Here is a 13,608-nt window from a genome sequence, read left to right on the forward strand (position 1 = left end):
GAACATAGAGCTTAGACATGGAGCTTGGATTTTGGACTTGGATCTAGAATTGGATCTGGAACTAGAACTTGGATATGAACTTGGATTTGGATTCATTGGAGTTGGATTCATTGGAGTTGGATATTGGATCTGGTACTAGCCTAGTGAGAGATATACTTCTGGGTCATCTCCGTGGTCTGCTCGGCATCAGAGATCTTGTGCCTTGACATCGACATCGACTTGGATATCCTACATCAACATATCTGTTTGTTTTGTATTCATTGATTGTATTGATCCTGGCCAGCGTGCCCGTGGATTGTTCTGAATAAATTCCTGAAAGGGGGCGGGACCTGTTCCCCACTCAATGTTGTGTACTGTGCAAGATCCCTATTCCCTTCTCTCTCTCCCCTCTCTATATATCTCTATCTCTTCATGGTTGAGTCTGTCACGGCATGCCCCTGTATCTCGTTCATTTTCTTTGGTTTCCATGATCATGTCATCTCATGGAACTATTGTAACACCACTTTTAGGTCTTATCGACACTTTGGGTCTTTTGTATACGTTCAATACAACTCTCTCTGAGGTTTAGTTTACTGTTTCTTTTTCTTATTTCATCCATGACGAGATTTCATGGACACCATGTACAAATCATTTTGGTCTCATAGACCCTTTGGGTTTTTGTTAATCTCTCTCTCTCTCTCTCTCTCTCTCTCTCTCTCTCTCTCCCCCGGCCCCTAAAAAGATCTCTTGTTAAGAACAAAAACAATGAACAGAGGCCAACATGGCCAAGCAGAGCATATAAATGTGCTCTGCACAAACTTAAGCAAAGCATATAAATGTGCTGCACAAACTGAAGTGTCCCCCCGCAAAGCAACTTCCACGTAAATCAGTGAACTAGAGTAAAACTATAGCTATGAATCGTAGAGTAATAACATGTCCACAGTGAAAACAGTCAAGTGGGCAGAGACTATTGCAACGATGCAGGGTATTGTTACTTGCTGCATGTCAGACTGCAGTTCAATCTGTTCAAATCATTATAAAGAGCGAAAAGACTTCAGTTATACACACAACATAATGATGACCTACAGACCTGCCATGCACACAACTGATGGGAGATAAAAGGGAAAGGGGGGAAGGGGGGGGACAACAACATCATGAGTCATGCCCTTTTTACTGTTCTGGAATACTAAGCTCCCTAAGTGGATGCAGACAGCCTTAGGCTTCCCGAATCCCAACATCCCAAACATGAACAAGAACAAGAACTCAGCCAATATTTCTACTCATAGTCTTTATCATGTCAATCGTCTAGGCTCAGCACTTGGCAGAAATATTGTGTGCCTGCATGCGCTTGGAAATACTCAGAAACAAGTTGTAAGGCCCATTCTTAAAGGCAACTACCAATTATCAGAACATGTCCTCTGCCTCACTCTTCTTCCGCTAACGTCTCCACCATCTGAAAGCTCGGCCCAAGTACTTTTACTTCCATCCTCTTCCACACCAGCAACTGTGCGAAGAATCTCTGATTGCAAAGAAGGGCAGCTTTCTCGCAGATACTCAAAACCATCAGAAAGTATGACAGCTGCTCACAACACATTAATTGAGGTTAGTCTTAAGAAGGGGACTTACTGCTCAAGGAATGCTAGAATTGGAGTTACATACCTGCGAGATTTGAAGCAGCAAACTTGAGACACACCGTTTTCAGTTGTACAGCATGATGCTGCTCGGCAAGGGCAAGAGTGGTTGCCACATTTTCTACACTGACTTCCTTGCAAAGTCTTGATTCACAAACAAACCTAAGTCTATCTAAGCCGTAACGATCTGCAGCAGCTAGCAGATGCTGTGCCATCATGGTGTCCACTTTGCAGCTGGAAGGGGAAGAAGCACTTGTCATTTCAATGGTATCAGGAAGACTATCTCGGTAGATGAAGTACAGCAGTGCCTGCAAAAGAAAACAGAAATGTTATACCAGTCACAAAAATAAAAAATACACAATGACAGAGAGTAAAGGAAGAAATTTACAAGACAGCTCCAGAGTAGGAGCTGAAGCAGCAGCGACTGTGGAAACCATGAGGGATGGAAGATTGCCATGAATGAGTAGAGAAAGAGTTGATGAAGAGAGAGAAAGCAAACTCAGAATTTGCACCACTCAATACTCTATTTTCATTGATGATTAATCTTGTATCAAGTACATGGTTTTATAGGCTAGAAGGCCCTATCTTTTGACCAAATCATATCTAGTTCATGACATCATTGCTTATGTCATGTACACACAAATATCTAGATATTATGAACCACTATAGAGTGGGTTCACACACTCTTACACTGTAACATGCAGAGGTCGGCGTGTTTCATTTCACACCACGACCTGTTTTCTACTGCCTAACATAGGCGCCTTTGACATTTGTCAACTGGCCACCTCTGCTGTCTGCTCTGGCCGCCTCTGTTATGCTGCCCAGACTGGCCTAGGTTAGCCGCCTTGCTGGGCTGGCTGCCATGGGCTAGCCAGCAGTCTGGCCAAGCCACAAGGCTGGCCGACTGGGCTGCCCAGGCCATAGGTGCTGGCCAACAGGCTGGCCAAGCCTCAAGGGCTGGCCAACCACAGCCTAGCCTCTGCTGGGTCTGTTGGCTAATGGCCACTTGGACCCTTGGGGTTGTTGGAGAATACACACGCGGAAGCATAAACTGAACAAGAGAGAGAGTAGAGAGAGCTTGTGGACAAGATCACCTTTTATAATAGCAAACAGCCTTACAATGGCAATAGCCAGCAAAAGTGTTGAACAATGTGCAAGGGCTTGGATGACATCAAGTGAATATGTGAGGCCCCTTTTATAGCGAAGCAAAGAGGCTGGCCGACTACAACAAGAGCTGGCCGTTTGCTCAAGACTTCCTAAAATGGGAGAAAAATAGATAAAATACCCAATAAATAGGGTAAATGTCACGACCCTGTGTTTTTCTCTGGACAGTATGCAGGTGTGCACGGGGACATGGTGGACAGTGTGAATGGCATCAGATTGGAGTTAAAAAGGAAGTCCATGTGTGGACAACCCCAAGTGTGAAGGGGACAAAGAGACTTTAATTAAAAAGGTTTTATAACCTTTGGTGGCCAAAAATTAAAGTTTAAAAGGTTTTAAAACCTTGGGAGGCCCCTAGGTAATTTATCGAGGCTACTCTACTTTTGGGGGGGGTACACGCCTCTTTCTCTCTCTTGCTTTTTGGGAGAGGTGGTACAAGTTGGCTGCGTTGAGGAGAAGATATAGCAGGCCGCTTGACTGCGTGGAGAGTAGCCGTACGGTACAGCAGCTGTGAGAAGGCTGGTACAGACTGGTACGGGTGCTGCAGGTGCAGGCGCCTACTGTGCAGGTGTAGACTTCTACGAACAGGTACATGCAGGCGGATAAGGACAGTTCTGTCCAACAGGTCTGCAGGAAGGTACTGCTGGCGGGCTGCGCTACAGGGAATACAGGCGCAGCTGAATGTCTTCTTATGCTTGCTTTTTGGGGAGAAAAGGTCAGTTGGCTGCCGTACTACAGAACTGAGACACAGGCGCTGAGCCTTTCTCTCACCACCATACAATCGACACACCTGGACCAACCCTCTCTACCTTCCAAGGGTACTATCCATCTCTGTCATGGATTCCCTGTCCCCTGCCCAATCAGTAGCAAGGCTGTACCAAACATGTGTCCATTCCTGTACCTTCTGCCTGCATGTGACCTATCTCTTGGAGAAACCCAAAAACACGTTTCCTCGAGAAACCTACGACCTGTTTCCACGTGAAACCCTTAGGCCTGTTTCCCTTTGAAACTTCTGTCCTATTTCCATACAGAACCATTCATGGCACCATTCAACAACAGTGCCAACAACGGCATACATCTAGTTAGCTGTTCCCTCATGAAACGCCAGCACTGTATGTATAAACAACAATTCAGCCCGACAGACAACCTCTTGCCAAAAGCCAAGGAGGGAGAGAAATTCAGTAGGCGCCTGTATACACTGCAGCACAGCAACCAGCCAACCCTCCAAAAGCCAAAGATGCTGTGGTGTGATACGAGTTCTCTTTTGAGAGACAATTTGGGAGTCTGTGTTGTGATGCAGAAGCACTGGATGTGTCAGGGTGTGATGCTGTTCATAGTGTGAGAGGCTATGGATGGTTGTGGCAGCCCTGATCATAGGAGAAAGCTGCTGTATGCAGACTCAATGTGAGAGAGTCTTTCGATGTGAACAATGGCTGGACTTGTTTGTGGATGCCGAGTGGACAAGAAGCCATGATGCTGGTTCTTTGCAGGCTTCAGGGGATTCTACTATGAGACGGCCGAGTTTCCAGCCTTATTGTAATCAAAGCTCTTATAATCAATTAAAGAAATACCGCAAGGGACGCCACTGCGTTTTGGGGCCAATTGGTGTCCGTGTACAGTTTGCAGGAGCACTCTAGCTCCCCCTGTTTGTTTTCCTTTTCTTGGTCCTCAATGGCGTTGAAGTGTTTTATGTGCGAGTGTTTGTTTCACCGCCCGTCAGGCCGGTTTCAAGGTTTCGTTGCCGGGACATCGTCGACTTTCTCAAGGAGGTGAGTCCGTGGTTGCTTTGGTCGGGACAATCGCCAACTTTCCTAAGGGGGCGAGCTCGTGGTTGTCTCATGAGAGTCACATCAAAAGCTTCAACATGTGGAAAGTGAAAAGGAAGTGCAGGAAGCAGTGCAGGATTGTGTGTCTTTGCCTATATGAGGTGAAGAGCAAGAGCTGAAGATGAAGCTCAGGAGAAAAGACACCAAGGACAAGAAGTAGTCAGCTAGGAGAACAAGAAGCAGTTGTTGAAGTGTTATGGTGCAAAACATTTGACAGTTTCTCACCGGTCGTATCTTCATAGAGGCTTCATGGGTTCGGAAGACAGTTTCTTTCTATGTTTAGCAGTGGTGATCTACTATGCTTCATCGAGGACTTGTGCTCGCCACTTGGGTGGAGTGCAAGCAAGTTTTGGGTGCCTGAGGACGTATCAGATGAGGCTCAGACGGAAGCGGAGGAACTTGACGAGGTTCTTATTCCCGAGCAGATACTGGCACATAAGGAAAGAAAGGTACAAGGTAAAGTTTCCCGTCGCTATCTTGTGAAGTTCAAGAAACTGTTCACTGATGGATGCGAAGTGGATGGAGGAGGGTGACTTAGCAGATTCACCTCAAGCTTTGCAGCTTTATCTTGATACCTTTGAGTTGGAGTTGACTCTTGTTACGGCTCATTCAAGTTCAGCAGAGCATAGGTCTGGAGCATTGCCTGATGCTCAAGAGGGGGGTAGCACCTCCGCTCCCTTGTTACAGACAGACTCAGTTGTTATCTAGGAGTCACTTGGTGACATCTTTGTATTCACCCGAAGATACTGAGGCTGACAGTACATCTGCTTATGGGACTTCTATGATATTGTGTACTAGTCACATGAGATGGTAAAGTTGGGTATGGTTCACAGTCGGCCGCACCTTGAACTATAACTGCAACTATGGATAACTCTATGGAGGGCATAAGTCTTGCGAGCAGTCCTAGAGTTGGTTTGGTTCAAAAATGGATTGAACTCTATTTGTGCATGTATGCATACACTTTTTGTGGTATTATTGTACTCTGGTGCCATTGGATCCTGGTACCATTGAGAATACATTGGGTAATACTCTGGATTGTGTGGTGTGCTGCATGTATATTGGTATGATACATCAAGTGCTTTATTATGTTCATGGATGCACCACTGGGTGTGACTCCTGCGGGATGGCCATCAGACATATGTGGGAAGTACTTAGTGGATGTAGTGTTTGAATGCATTGAGTGCTTTCATATGCTCATGTTGTACCATCAGTCGTGGGTCCTGCGGGATGCCCATGGGCGTAAGGCTTGCGAGCAGCCCTTAGACTATTACTTTAGAGTAGGTAGAGCAACTTGAGGAGCATATTGTTTGCGAATGCATGTGTGTCTGTAACGGGAGGCGGATGCGTGTATTGGAATCGTATAAATGTGAACAAGATTCTGAGCACTTAACACTTGAGCATTACAACCACAAAGCTGAAATTGACAGTACACCACATAAAGGAGCCGATGATAGGCTGACCCCCCCCCCTTTAGGTTATATTACCAAAAGAGTCTGCAAAGTACAAGATTACGGGTGCCTAGGGATTCACCACCAGCCTGCACCTGATTCTTCCAAATACATCATGAATGAATACATTTCAAACAAGAGAATCTGTAGGTACATCCGCCCTGCACAAGCCTCTTCACAGGTACATCCGCCCTGCACAAGAGTATCACAATCCTCACAGGTACTCCGCCCTGCACAAGATGTAAATGGATCTTTAGGCCCTGTTTCCACGCGAGAAACTGAACCAGAAACTTGTGTTCTCCGCGAGCAAGTGTCCCCAATGCTTGCCCTAAGCACCTGTTATACCAGGAAACCTTGAGACACATCCATGCTCACATATTCCATTGCTGTCCGGCCTGTTTTGTGCAATAACCAGTCCAAAACAGCAACTTTCTATCGCGAGAATTCCACCTGTAAAGGGTCCTACAGCCCTGTGGAGGTCCCTAGAGCTGTCCTGTACTGTCCAAGTTGACTTTGGACACCTGTAACCAGCCCAAAACTCGCAATAACCAGAAATTACAGGTCTGAAATTTACAAACCAGCCCTTTAGAAGAGTGTGGGGATCGTTACCCAAGCTTGTGTGAGTCCGGGAAGCAAGCAACCAGCCCTGTAGCAACTCCCAAAGCTCCAACCAGCTCTCCAATGTGTTGAGTAATGAATAAAACAGCCCAAAAGGCCTCTTGAGGGAGGCGCCTTTTTCCAGTGCCACCTAAGGGGCTTGGTGGGTACACATACAGGCTGACATGTGTCCCCATAAGGTGTCCAGGTAGGTGTCCAGCCCATAGTGCTCCATTTGTCCTGTTTGTATAAGTTTAGGTCCAACCAAATGGGAAATGGCCATAAGCTGTCCGGACTTCATTAATTTTGGTCCAACCAAATGCGAACGCATTATAAGTTGTCCGGCCACTTATTAATGAGTGTGGACCTGCAAACCAATAAACTTTAGTAGTAAATGAAATAAGCTGTAAATTGAGTGTGGACGCACTTACCACCTGCAAAACCCATAAGCCCACAGTTTTAGGCCCAAACAGGAGTGCACACACGTGTCCACAAGGTGCGCGGGCGTCCCCGGTCCCTCGGACTTCACAAGCCAAAATAACAAGCATTGTCCAGGCAGTAAGACAATGTCACACAAAGTAAAATAAAGTTATGGCATGCATCATTTATGCATTGTGCACATGTAAACTTGGAGAACCACCTATAATCATTCTTGTACTTGAAAATATTCCGCCTGCCATCATAACACACCATGTGTGCATGGCCGGAATCCACACGGGCACCGCCCGAAAGTCCACAAATGTCCTGCCATGTCCTTGGACTCATATGCATCCACTCATATGATCCATACACATGCCCAGGTATAATACATACATGCATCCGCATGTTTCTAGGCCTGACACGCATCCGCATGTCCCTAGAATATAGGGGTTTGTGACATCCCCCCGGCTTCTAATCAGTTGACCGCAACTGAAAAGCCTCCAGATAGGCCTTCAAAAGATCTGGGTAATCCTCGAAGTAGGCCTCATCCATCCATTTCGCATCCAAAGCTGAATAATTCTTGAACTTCACAAGGTACCTACGAACAAGTTTGCCTCCCGCAAGCTTTCGTTCCTTGTGAAAAACAATCTGTTCAGGTTGAAGAATCTCTTCCGGCTCATCCACCTCGGGTGGGTCTTCCAAAACCGGCTCAAACGGTGTCGGTCCTACATAAGGCCTCAATAGGCTCACATGAAAAGCATTATGCATGTTCCAATGATCTGGGAGTACAAGCCGAAATGCAACATCATTGATCTTCTCGAAGATTTGAAAAGGTCCATAGTACCTGTTGGAAAGCTTAGGGTACTTTCCCTCTTTCCCTGGCCTCTTCCGAAGGCGTGCCTTTTCAAATTTCAGCAAGACCCAATCACCTTGTTTGAATTGTACATCCCTTCTATGCTTATCAGCTGCCTTTTTATTCTTGGTTTGAGACCTCTCTATGGCTGTCCGTACCTGTGCAAATGCAGTATCCAAGTCTCTGACATACTCATCTGCTGCAAAAATTTCATCCTTTGTACGAAGGATGGGTGGTAGTACCACCTTGCCATAGATAATCTCAAAGGGCGCCTTGCCTGTAGAAGTATGTACCGTATTGTTGTAGGCAAACTCCACAAGTGGTAAATACTTCTCCCAATCCGATTTGCGGTCGAATACATAAGATTTCAGCAAGTCAAGGACGGCTGAATTTGCTATTTCACTTTGGCCATCTGTCTGTGGATGGTAAGCTGATGTGAAGTTCAGCTTTGTACCCATATTATCAAACAATGCACGCCAAAATAAGCTTGTGGTTCTAGGATCTCTATCCCCCACAATAGATTTAGGCATGCCATGGTGTTTGAATATCTGTGCCAAAAACATCCTAGCCATATGATCTGGCTTTATTGTCTTGCGCACGGGAATGAAATGTGCCTGCTTGCTAAACCTGTCAATGATGGTCCAAATAGCATCATTTCCCTGTGGCATCCTTGGCAAATCCATAATGAAATCCATAGCAATGCTTTCCCATGGTTCATTTGGTATAGGCAAAGGCTGAAGCAATCCAGGTGCTTTATGTCGGTCAAACTTGACCTTTTGACATACCATACATTCACGTACATATCCTTCAATATCCTTGCGAATATGTGGCCAAAAGAAATACCTCTCCAAAGCTTGTGCTCTGGCCAAAATGCCTCTATGACCTGCATATGGAGGAGCATGGCACTCATCCATAACCTTATGGCGAAGGTTCTTTACCACACACATACGATTTTGCATCATGAGATATCCATCTCTTATGACATAAGATGGGACAGCAATACCCTCTTGCAAATCAGCCCATACATGTGCAAAATCCTCATCCACATGATAGGTATTACGCATATCCGATAAGTCCTCATGGTATGTGAAGGCAATGAATGCAACAGAGGTGTTAGGGTTAGGGTTTAGAGAAGCTTCAAACAGGCGTGGAAGCCAAGAGAGAGAGAGAGAGAACACGACTTCAGTATTATGCTTGATGAAAAGTGAAGTACAATAGCCACATAATAGTGACCCTAAAGATATGTGTTCACATGTCCGGCCATAAAATGTGCCGGGTGGACCAAAACACCTATAAACTGAATATAAGTGAAACTAGGCTAAATTGGGGGGAAAAACCTCCACTAACTGAAGTAAAAAGTGCCCCAGTAATCTACTGATGATCACTAGCACTCCTCTGGGTGCATACACAGCGTAAAACCCAACAGTATGCAACTGTAATAGCATGAACCTGTGGTCGTCTAGATAAGGCATCTGCCACCACATTCTTTTTCCCTGGAGTGTGTAAAATCTGAAAATGAAACATTGAGAGGAAATTTGCCCATCTCATATGCTTCTCTGAGGGCTTTCTTTGAGTCAAAAAGTATCTCAAACTTTGATGATCAGTTTTGACCATAAAATCAGCCCCTAAAAGATAGTGTTTCCAAATAGTAAGGGCATGAATTACAGCCAACAACTCCTTCTCATAAACCTGTAAGTGAAGCTCTGCATGTTGCAAGCGTCTGCTCTCATAGGCAATGGCATGTCCTTCTTGGTTCAAAACAGGCCCTATGCAGTCCCCACATGCATCACATTCCACCACAAAAGGTTTGTGCAAATCCGGAATAATGAGTACCGGTCCCGAGATGATTGCACTCTTCAACTTTTGAAAGGCATCTCTCTCTTCTTGTGTCCATTTAAAGATTGCTTTCTTCTTCGTTAAGTCATGTAACGGAGCGGCAATGAAAGCAAAATGCTTGACGAACCTCCTGTAGTAAGCACATAAACAAAGGAAGCTCCTCACTTCATGGACTGATTTCAGCTCTGGCCATTCTTGCATGGCTTGTATCTTTGCGGGATCCATGCACACATCATCCTTTGATACAATGTGACCAAGATAGTGAATCTCTGGGAGGAAGAATTCACTCTTTTTTGCATTTATGTAGAGCTGATTTTCCTTAAGCTCTTTAAACACAATAGCCAGGTGCTCACGATGTTGGGCTTCATTCTTTGAGAATACAATAATGTCATCAAAGAATATACCTGTGAACTTTCTATGCTTGAACACCCTATCCATCATCCTGTTGAAGGTAGCGGGTGCATTTGTAAGGCCAAAAGGCACCACCAAAAACTCATAAAGACCAAAGGCTGTCCTAAATACAGTCTTGTGTACATCTTGAGGTGCCACTCTCACTTGATGATACCCACTCTTGAGGTCTATTCGGCTGAAACATGCCGAACCTTCAAGCTTGTCCAAGATGTCATCAATGCGCGGAATCGGAAACCGATTCTTGATGGTTATCTTATTGAGGGCACGGTAATCAACACACATCCTGTAAGTACCATCCTTCTTTTGAACAAGAAGTACCGGCGAGCAATATGGCGAGGAACTAGGTCGAATCAAACCCTTTTCCAAAAGTTCATTCACCTGTGCCATAATCTATTCTTGTTGACTAGCACTCACCCTGTATGGTGGCCTATTAGGTAGAGAGCTACCGCGAATTAGATCTATGCAATGATCTTCCGGCCTCTCTGGTGGCAACCTTGCTGGCAAAGCATTTGCAAAACAATCTTTGAACTCATTCAAAAAGTTAAGCTTGTCTTGATCTAATGCACTAACATCAACATTCTACACGTACCAAAACCAAGTAAGAACAAGCTGATTTCTTTATTGCCTTATTAATTTGTACATGGCTTACAAGAGGTATGGTACTTCCAATAGTACCAGCATCTATAGAGTGCTCACGACCTCTATGTACAAAGCTGATTTTCTTCTCTTTGTAAGCCTTAATAGGCTCTAAACGGTGATGCCAGGGCATCCCCAACAAAACATCACAACCTGTGAGAGGAGCCACTAAAAAGCTCTCATGGTCGAGGTAGTCCTGTATATGTACACGGAGCTTACCAATGACCGGAGTTACATCAACCTGTTTGCCCTCAAAGGCGGCATCTGCATTCATTTACATTCCCATGTCTTCCACATTGAGACCTATGGCGGCAGCCATCTGTACGGATATAAAGTTATCTGTGGAAGCATCATCAAAAAGAAACAAAGCGAGAACAAACTAAAGGGATCTGCGCTCGCTGAAGCTCCCGCCCACCTCTCCCTGCTCGCGTTGCACTGCGCCCTTCACCTTCCCTGCCTGCTCGCCCCCTCGTTTCCTCCTCGCTTCCTCCTTCTCCGCCTTCCCTGCATTGCCCGCCGCCTGCTTTGTCCGCCGCCTTCTTTGACCCCCGCCGCCTTTCGTTTAGCCCCCCCCGTCTACATCCGTTACTGCGCCCCCCCCTTCCGCCTGCCTTCGCTGCTGCCCATAGCTCTGCTCGCCGCCTTCCTCTCCCTTACGCCTCCCCCCCCTTGTCTTCGCGCCCTCCTCCTCTCTGCAGCGACTTATTCCCCCCCCTCCGCCAGTTCGTTTTTTCCGCCCATCCCTCTTGCGCGCAGCCCCTGCCCTCCCCCCCCCCCTTAGGTTTTATCTCTTTCGCCTTCTCCCCCCCCCCCTCCCTCCTTTTCTTGCTTCCGCCCCCTGGGGGTTTTGATTTCATTTTTCGCTCCGTATTCCGCCTCTCTGTGTGCAACTCGCTTCCAGCAGGTTCCCGCCTTCGCCTCGCCTTCGCCGCAGCTTCAAACTCTGATGGAGGCTCCTCCCGCCCCGCCTCAGAGGGACTCATCCGCAACCCCCTCGCCCGCCCCTGAGGTCACCCCCATCAGGCTTTCTCTTTCGCCGGAAGAGGAAGCGAGCCTCACCGCAGAGGTGGAACACCTCCAGGCTCATTCCACCATCTGCCGTATAGTCGGCACTCGCCCCAGCAGAGGGGAGATCAGGGATCTTCTTCAGGCCCGCCTTCTTGCAGATGTGGGCAAGATCCTGGATGTACAGCTTCTGGGCCGGGGACATTATCAGATCGAGTTCGAGGCCGCCCAGAGCGTTGCCAAGGTCCTTGCCATGAGTCCCCTTGACATCAGGGGTGCTCGGGCTTTCTTCAGACCTTGGCAGCATGGATTTGACCCAGCAGCGGCGGAGCAGGGAGAGCGCCTCTTCCATGTTACAGTTTGTTTCCCTGGTCTCCGCCGGGAGTATCTTCCGCTCCTCTCCAGGCTCGGAGCATTGGTGGGCTCGGTACTAGAGACGGGTCCCTCAGCAGCTTCAGTGGTGGCCAGAGCAGCTGGGCTACCTTCGGTCAGAGTGTTGGTGTCGGACATCTCCTCCCTTCCTAAGGTCATTCAGTTACCTAGGATAGGGGGGGGGTGGATAGATCAGAGAGTGGAGTTCTCGGGGCTCCCGAACCAGTGCTTCATTTGCAGGCAGGTCGGTCATCTGGCCAAGGCCTGCCCTCGCAGGAGACCTCGACCCTCACCACAGCAGCAGGCTACTGATGGCCCGCCCACAGATTCGGCTCGGCAGGCTGCCTCCGGGACACCTGCTCACGCCATAGAGACCTCGGAGTGGCAGCCTGGACAGGGGCGCCGTCGAGGGAGACAGCCACAGCAGCACGCCCAGAGACCGCTGCAGCAGTAGCAGCCACAGTCTCAGCCTCACCGGGTTCCCGTGAGGAACAGCTTTGCTCCCCTTCAGGAGGAGACGCCGCACATTGGTGTGTTGGGGGAGACTTCAACATGCTTGAGGACCCGGCAGATAGGGTGGGAGGCAGTCATGTTACAGTGCACGGCATGGAGCTTGCAGCTTGGGACCGGTTTTGCATGTCACTGAGGATCACTGATGCATGGCAGCATGGGGCTTTCTCCCGGTCTCAGGACAGTCTTAGTTTCTCTCGGTCGGATCGCCGGCAGGGAGGGACTAATCTATCACGGATTGATCGCTTTTATGTGGGCGATTGGTTAGGGGAGCGAGGGGGCTCCGTCGGCATTCTCGCTGGCACCTCATTTTCAGATCATGCGCCAGTTATATTGACATTGGAGGAGGGGACACGGGAGCCCAGCTTGCAGTTGAGGATCCCAGAGAGGGTACTTGCAGATCCCAGTCTCGCTGAGGACATTGAGAGGATCTGGCATGATAGTCAGTGCTCTGACCAGGATGCAGCGGGCCAGTGTGCCCAGGGACTCATTGATCTTAGCTCTTTTCTGCACGCTGCAGCTTTGACACGACTGGGAGAGATTCGCGAGCGGGAGCAACGGCTGAGACGCAGCCTTGCTTCGCTACAGCGCCTTCAGGAGCAGCAGCCTGCATGTGAGTGGGTGGCGTCCCAGCTGAGCCAGGCACGCCAGGAGGTTAGAGAGGTAGAGGAGCAGAGACATGAGTTTTATTATCGTCGTCAGGCCTCTCAATGGACGCAGCTTGGAGATAGAGTGACTGGGGAGTTTTTTGAGATCACTGGACCCCGTCATGCGCGAGCCGGAGTCCGCCAGCTTGGTAAACCGGATGGATCGGTAGCTACTGAGCTCGGGGAGATCAGAGCCATTGCCACTGCTTTTTATAGTGACCTGCTTTCAGCGGAGCCTGCCACTGAGGATCGAGATGTTTGCAGACAGACTGTGTG

The 13,608-nt window shown here is 47.9% G+C and overlaps 1 protein-coding gene across 1 annotated transcript in view; it reads right to left on the reverse strand.

The window, feature by feature from the left end:
- Positions 1-967: 967 nt before the first annotated feature.
- Positions 968-13,608, reverse strand: part of LOC147640395 (BTB/POZ and MATH domain-containing protein 1-like) — a 62,846-nt gene continuing 50,205 nt past the window's right edge. Inside the window, exons 3-4 of the mRNA XM_086780102.1 lie at positions 1,639-1,918; positions 968-1,558 (exon numbers count right to left, since the gene is read on the reverse strand). Of these exons, the coding sequence (XP_086636228.1) occupies positions 1,374-1,558; positions 1,639-1,918 (465 nt within the window). The 3' untranslated portion in view covers positions 968-1,373. The remainder of the gene's footprint in view (positions 1,559-1,638; positions 1,919-13,608) is intronic.

Source organism: Cibotium barometz, chromosome 3, assembly GCF_041138505.1.
Source record: "Cibotium barometz isolate CiBa-2024 chromosome 3, ASM4113850v1, whole genome shotgun sequence".
Classification (NCBI taxonomy): Eukaryota; Viridiplantae; Streptophyta; class Polypodiopsida; order Cyatheales; family Cibotiaceae; genus Cibotium; species Cibotium barometz.